At 36.3% G+C, this 7,624-nt stretch overlaps 1 protein-coding gene across 1 annotated transcript; it reads left to right on the plus strand.

Annotated features, from left to right (window-relative positions):
* The first annotated feature begins 3,758 nt into the window (after positions 1-3,758).
* On the plus strand, positions 3,759-6,625 carry LOC122065360 (probable mediator of RNA polymerase II transcription subunit 26c). The gene is made up of 9 exons (XM_042629175.1): positions 3,759-5,002; positions 5,083-5,151; positions 5,256-5,338; positions 5,419-5,495; positions 5,585-5,643; positions 5,729-5,762; positions 5,884-6,008; positions 6,104-6,197; positions 6,304-6,625. Exons 1-9 carry the CDS (start codon positions 4,574-4,576, stop codon positions 6,408-6,410), a joined length of 1,077 nt encoding a protein of 358 aa, XP_042485109.1. The 5' UTR covers positions 3,759-4,573; the 3' UTR covers positions 6,411-6,625.
* The last annotated feature ends 999 nt before the right edge of the window (positions 6,626-7,624 follow it).

Raw genomic sequence — 7,624 nt, forward strand, 5'->3', positions numbered from 1 at the left:
AAAGAGCTAAAGAACACATTTCAGATTTCAAAGCTTGAACAAAACACTCATGAAAAAAAAAAAAACTGAAGAACACATATGGACATACCTGCAACCAGCAGAGAAGAGGAACCCTTCGGCCCTTCCTGTGTCACCGGAGTATAACAGAAGGGACAAGAGAGAAGAGAGAAGAAACCGCCGACCAACCTCACCGTCGAGCAATCTCCTTTAGTGCTCCTGAACTCACATCGCCATGGCTTCAGCTGAGCAACCTTTGTAGAACCGAAAGTATTTGAATCTGTCGATTTTGTCCCAAAACCTTAAATCCCCTGTCTCACGATGAAGTTATGAGAAATAGATGTAACAAAGAGGAGATTCTAGGATTTTTACAGTAGGCGGAGAAAGAAGAATGGAAAACAAAGCATAGAGGCGAAAATTTGAGGGAGAAGTGAGAACGAAGATTAGGCGATGGAAATTTTGGGAGAATGAAGAAGAAGATGAGAAAAAAGCAAAACCCTATTTCGGTTTTGGCTTTGTTATCCCCTTTTTTTTATTTTTTTTTTCAGTGTTTGAACAGAATAATTCATTTATATTGGTTCGGCCCGATATATTCGCGTTTTTTAATCCAATTAGAAACAAGCGCGAATTTTACCAACTTTTATTTTTAATTCGGATTCGGTTAGAATTTTTCATTTAATTCGGAAAAATTCTGTTCACCCGAATAATTCTCGAATAATTCGGCGAATTTAATAACTATGCTCTTCACTGGGCTTCATGGAAACTCACCCCATTTGTTTCACCTTTTTAGATGGTGGAACCAATGCAGAAGTAGACTTGGGATTTCGGTGGCAATGGTAAGGCTTGTGTCTGCGAGACACCGTGTGGATAAACATCAGTTATTTATCCTTATATATTTATAATCTTGTAATACCTGAGATCGGAATTCAAATGAATTTTGGTATATGATAATTATCATTTAGTGAATCATCAGTAGTAGAGTCAAGTTTACAAATCTTATACGTGTACTAGGATTTTAGTTGTGATTTTGGGGCATTTATGAATCAGAATACTGTATTTGTGATCCTGAAAGGTTAGGTTAACTGGATATGGGTATCTAGTGCCACATACCTTGGCTTAGAGGAGGCATGGTGTGACAACATGTGAGGATGGTTTAAGATTTGATATTATATTTTATCCCATATTGATTGATATGGCGAATCAGTAGTTCAGTACCACCTCATCCCGGACCATCACAAGGAAAGATGGAGTTGATTCCGATAGTGTGAACTAAATCCTTGTATGGGAGATGCCATTACATGCAAGCAGCTAGCATGTGAATCCTCCGTCCATGATTAAATTTCTAAGGTGGTGGTTCGGAAATGTATTTGTTTTAATACTTATAAGTGTTTTCCCAATTAACTATTTTTGGCTTAAGCAGTTTTATTGAAAAAATAATTCTTAGGATTGAGAAGCAAAGTACTTGTGGCTCTAAAAGGTCAAAAAAGGAACTCGAAGTTCTAATGGGAAAGACAATTAGCTAATCACTTTAGAAAATCAAATTTCTACCAACAGCAATTTCACTTAGAATTGCTTCAGAAAATCAATAACCCTTTACCCTCCCAAGAAAGTGATAATTATCGATTTTAAAACTGGACTAGAGCCAAACCAAAAAGTACCAAAATTCTGGAATGGTACGGTTTGGACCAAATGAACCACAACTCAAAAATGAAAACCAAAACCAAAATCGGGCAGTATGAGGATGGTGATTCTAGTGTTGTTAATTGGTCCGTTAATTTGAGGATGGTGATTCTAAGGGTGACGATGTTGCGAGTTTTAGACTTCCTGGTTCATTATTTGTGAAATGTTAATTTGTTGTATTCTTTCTTTCTATTTAATGTGGCTAATATGATTTTCAGATTCATTTTAAGTTCTTCACCTTCTAAGGTTTTCTTTTTTCGTCCTATAAGTAAAATTGGATTCATATCTTCTCCAACAGTTTGGCATCCTTGCATTTTTCCTGTTTTTCTGAATAAATTTATTTTTACCAAGAGAAAAAGATCTTCTAAATAGGGGGTGTGTCTAGAGAGGGACCAATAAGACGCAAAATAGGAGAGAGAGAATGTGAAACCCCATGATTGGAGAGGATCTCAATCCGTAAAACTGGGGGTTTGTTTATCAAAAAAAAAAAATGAATTTCACTCCAAAATAACGGTTGTAGTTTATTAAAAATCAATATGATATTAATGTGAGAAATAATGATAGGAAGGTGTGGAACTTTGACTGGCACCTTAAATTGTTTATATGAAATGTTTTAATGGAAGAGTTTTTTTTTTCCCAATAGAAGTTAAGAGGAGGTTAAGGACTTTCATATTGTTGTTATTGCAAGAAACAAATTGAAAGTGAACATTTCCTTGCTGTTAAAGAATCTTGCTTGTTTAACCATTGAGCCTAAAATTTGAATATTTTCTTGCTAACAAATATTGTTTGGATGAGATTCTTTTCCATAGAGCCCAAAGGATCAGAGATTGATCTCACAGCTAGAGTGACCTCAGTATGCATGTCTGGGTCCTCTCAACCGTGGGATCACTCTCTGATCCTTGGGCTTTATAGAGATAAGTTGGTTCCACATTGCTTGACTTTTTTTTTTTTTTTGTAAAACATTGCATGAATTGAATCATTGCTATTACACTTGATTTTCTATGACTAAGCTATAAGCCAAATTTTGCTGATGCGTAATTGGTTGTTGTGTCACTATTTCATTTTCATTTTGTGGCGATCTATATGAATAATGGTTTTGTAGGAAATTTAAGGAGTTTGAAATACGAGGATTATATCAAGGGCTACAAGGGACAAAAGACTTCGGGTGGATGCATGTAATAATATGGATGGATTGTCAAGAGATAGTAAACTAATGTAGGGAAATGCTAAAGAATGGCCATGGGATTTTTTTTTTTTTTTTGAATTGAACCTGGTAGAAGTCATGGGAATGTTGTATGTTTGCATTATGATGTATATAAACAAATGGAATCTTTTGACTATGTTTGTGTAATTAACAAGCCTAGACATGAAATTTCAGATGCCCATACTTGTGCAGCAAGGGCTAGGGAAGATAAGCTCTCAACCTCTATAGGGACTTATTTATTTACTTTCACATTTTGCCAATTTATGTTTTATTCACATTAAAAAAAATAAAGAAAAGAAGAAAGAAAAGGGAGAGTGTTTCATGCTACACCTTAAATCGGGAAAGGGAGGAGACCTGGGAGTTGCTCGATTGGGAAGGAAAGACTCTGGAAACCTTTCTCTTTTTTTCATTTTAAATTGATTCAATCGACGATATTTGGTCGATCTCAAATCAGATCAATTCTGACTTGATTCTATTATATTAAACCCTAGTTTAATATGATTTCAAGAAATATAAGTCAACGAACTTCACCTTCTGATTATTTCCATACAAAAGAACTTATCTTTCTTGAAATTAAGAACAAGAGATCATTGCATGATTGCCTAGTTGCCTTATACCAGCAAAGAGACAATGAGAGCATCCGTAAAGACATCAAAATGGATCAAATGCTTTGTTTCACATGGGATGAGATAGTACTTTCACACCTTCCTGTTTAGGTGCAGGATCCACGCCAACGGGTAATGTTCCTCTTGCTAAAAAAAAAAACCTGGTTTAAAATTCATTTTTGTAAACTAGTGGACGTGAAGGTTTTTTTTTTTGTTTAGAAGTGAAGGGTTTTCTGGTTATTTCATACAAAATATAGAATAGAATACGCCAGGCGACAAATGCCCTAGAATTGTTCTAACAGTCATTGCGGAAGGAGACCCATAATTCCTTCCCTTCTCTCTCTCTCCCTCTGTTCTCTCGCTGGACAAAGGGCACAAAGGGAAGTAGAGAACAACGAAGACTGTTTTGGGAGCGCATGGATGGAAAAGGTGTTTCTACATCTGTACCTTTGAGGTCAGCAAGAATGGAATTAAACTGGGGAAGGATTTCGTATTACTAATTAGGTTAATGTGATATGGTTTCTTAGAGATTCTCTAAAATTTCTATAGCAGATGAATGAAGAACAACCTGGAAAGCTGATTTAGCTTTTTCAGTCTAAGGTTAGATTTTTAAGGTTCTGCCTTTTTCTGGAGGATTTTGTGATTTTTCTCGCCTTTGATTTCTAGTCTGTTGATGCCTTTTGCTTTATGAACCGTGACGCATTTCTTGAATTTGGATTGTTTTGGTCGATATCGACAGCAATTACAGCGATTATCAGCGTCTTTTTTGAGTGATTACTTTACGGCTAGATCTATTATCTCTATCTCGACAAAGATGATGAACGATTGAATGCTTTCTCTGCCGGTAGAGACAAAGAAGGGGAGAGTATCTGTTTGTGTTTCTTCACACCGGATAACACCTGGTTTTTGCAGTTTGATGTTTGATTTATTAATCGGCATAACTTCAGATCTGATTGATTTGTAGATTGATATCAAATCTTTAGGTATTTTGAATCAGTTTTGTGTACGAAATCCAAATATCGAAAAGAATCAGGTGAAATTTGAAGAGGCTGTCTTGAGATTCGGTGAGGTTCTGTTGTTCCATATAATGGATGATGATGATTTTAGATCTATTTTGAGGAGTTCAGGTGTGGATGTCTGGACTTTCATAGACACGGCAATCTCTGTTGCCTCCTCGGACTACAGAAACGAATTGAAAGATCGAAGAGATGGAATCATTGAGCGGCTTTATACACCTACGATCCCCCGTTGTAAGAACTGTGATCTTGATTCAATGAAGTCAAATAACAAAGAGATCAAGAAAGTGCAGCAACAATCTTCTTCCATTGAAAAAGAAACCAGCAGCCATGAGGGAAAAGGAGGTTCTCCAAAGGGAGCTTCTCCTTCGACTCCTCAGTCACTTGATGATGGCGATGATGGCGATGATGGCGACGATGACAGAGATCGGAGCTATGGAATTGACGAAGAACAGACTAAGATTCTCAATATTAAGGAACGCCTCGAAGATCCTGATGAGGTCTGCCTCTTATCTTAGCTCTTAATCTTCTCAGTTTCTTCAATTCTTCCTTCTGTTATGACAAATTTCCATTTTGGCAGTCCGAAGATTCTCTGATAAATCTACTACAAAGCCTTGCAGACATGGATATAACATTCAAAGCTCTCAAGGTAAGCGAAAGACAACAAAGAAAACTAATTCCTTCTCATTTCAAGTTCTTCCTATGTTTAATAATTGGGACTCTTTTCTCTTTTTCAAACTCTTCATTATTCAGGAGACGGATATCGGGAGGCATGTAAATCACTTGAGAAAGTTTCCGTCAAACGAAGTCCGAAGATTGGTTAAACTGCTCGTCAGGTTCGATTGCCTCGAAACCAAATTTAATTGAGCTGAAAATAAGGAAAGAATTGACATTTCTGGAGTTTGCTATGTTGCAGGAGATGGAAGGATCTTGTGGACAAATGGGTAACGTCTAATAAACCACCTTGGGAGACAGGAAACTCTGCACTCATCGGTACAAGAAATGGAAAATTTTCCTTTCAATTTTCTCCTGTTATTTGCTTATAAGTAAGCTTAAAGATTAAAGCTCATTAATGGCGGCAGGTGATGAAGACTCCCCTCTACAGAACCCCCAAAGAAGCACCCCAAACGGTTATCACCAGGTGAAGAACCCACTTGGATTTGCTCTCACTTTACACAGTTCTTCCAAAATCTAAACTTTTGATCAGAATATTTATCATTTTGCAGGTGCCTGATTTCGCTTACTCTCCAAATCCACACAGTAAGTATCAATTATCCAAATCGTATTCAAACTTCAAAAGACTGAATCCAAGTGGAACAATTGAACAAATGCTATTCGATTTCCCGTTTTAGTCAATTATGTTGTTGTCATTTAATCACAGATGGAAGCTCTGGGTCAGATAAGAATCACTCAGAGTCAGAGCCAAAAGGGAAAGTCATTCCTCGAAGGGAAACTCAAACCAAGACACCCCAATCAGCTCCTGCAACTGCTTCTGCTCTTCTAAATGTATGAGAAGACCAAAGATACAACTCTCTATGTTTTTATTATCCTTCTGTCTTTCAAGCATTTGTTGATGTTACATTAATGGTGGGTATATGCAGAAACAGAGAGAACAGAAGGACAGCTCCATTGATCCTGAAAGGTTCGCTTCAGCCAGGAGAAGACTTCAAGAAAACTACCAAGAAGCCCAAAATGGTTTGCTTTCTTTCTCAAATCTTTACATGTTCTTCTCAGTTTAACTTTATAAATTGGGTATTTCATTTTCATTAATAATTTGATTTGTTTGTTTCTGTTCGTGAAGCCAAAAAGCAAAGAACGATTCAAGTCATGGATCTTCACGACATACCAAAACCCAAAAATACATTTTTTGGGAAGAACAAGGGCGGTTTTCAGGCGAGGAATTGGTGATGAAGGAAAAGAAAAAAACGATTTCTTATCAATTATAGAATCTATTGTTCCACTGGGCAAACCGGGAAAGTAAGAACCGGTTATTCCCTGTAACTCTTCGTTTTTTAACTGATCCTCTTTCTCCTCCTCCTCTTCTTCCTTACTCCAATCTCTTCCTATGGATTTTCCGTATTGAATTGGAAAATATAAGAGCTAAAGATTCCATTGGCGGGTTATTGGTAACGTGTGAGTCTTATTGATCTCCACGTGGCTTTTGACCGTTCAAATCAAAAAAGAATATATAAAAAGGTACAAACAAAACAATAAAACATGGTATTTATGATTGACCCACGTGCTTATTTTTATTATAAGAGTTAATTTTGCTTTTTATGTAATTTTTCTTAAATTTGGTCTTAAACAAGGTTTGATCGTCCGGGGATTGGAATTATAAATGGAAATCTGCAATCCTTATCGGGATGAGGCAGATATTCTGGATGGAACCTAGATTTTGAACGTTGCCTCGCGCTGTATTAATGGCAACAATTACCCCACATGTTTGTATGGTCTAGATAATTATGTAGAGAGGGTGGGGTAACATTGATTGATCAGGTTTTCAGTTAGCGTGTCTTCTTTTATTGAAGGAGCAATCTATGCTTATTACTTTAATGCTTTAGGTTAAGCCTTCTAATATAGTCAGACCTTTTGTTATACTTCATAAGATTTTGTGTGTATAGATATATGTGAGTAGAGTGTTGAAATATTAGGAGATATAGAGTTATGGTACGTTGGTTGATATAGGATCTAATGTCTTTGTGGATTGAGTCGCTTTTTCCAACCAAATTCTTAAGAGGTTTTGGGTTTGTCGGTCCAAAATGGTATCGCCCTAAGCATGTTTTGGAGATGTATAAACTTTCTATACTCTTGTAAAAAATATTTTAATTTTTTCTTTTAGGGATTCCTCAAAGATAGCATGGCATCTACATCCGTATAAGGTCAATGGAATCACAAGTTGAGGCGGCAATAGGGTGGAAATTTTGTCTTTAATAAAAAAAAATTCTTCTGTCGTAGTGTAAAGGTCATGTTGAGAAAAAATTATAAAATAAAATAAAAATTTACCAATTACGCAAAATTGGCAACTGGATTTAACAAAGCATGCATCAATTCAAATACTTACCAAAAATATGAGGTAGCACACAACCGGATGTTGTGGAATCCATTTTATATGGTTTAATCAC

The sequence above is a fragment of the Macadamia integrifolia genome, unplaced genomic scaffold (genome assembly GCF_013358625.1).
Source record: "Macadamia integrifolia cultivar HAES 741 unplaced genomic scaffold, SCU_Mint_v3 scaffold1985, whole genome shotgun sequence".
Classification (NCBI taxonomy): Eukaryota; Viridiplantae; Streptophyta; class Magnoliopsida; order Proteales; family Proteaceae; genus Macadamia; species Macadamia integrifolia.

Coding starts and splice junctions, on each gene's coding strand:
- LOC122065360 (XM_042629175.1), top strand. CDS start 4,574: ATGGATGATGATGATTTTAGATCTATTTTGAGGAGTTCAGGTGTGGAT. Junction 5,644..5,728: donor CCCCAAACGGTTATCACCAG/GTGAAGAACCCA, acceptor ATCATTTTGCAG/GTGCCTGATTTCGCTTACTC. Junction 6,198..6,303: donor CTACCAAGAAGCCCAAAATG/GTTTGCTTTCTT, acceptor CTGTTCGTGAAG/CCAAAAAGCAAAGAACGATT.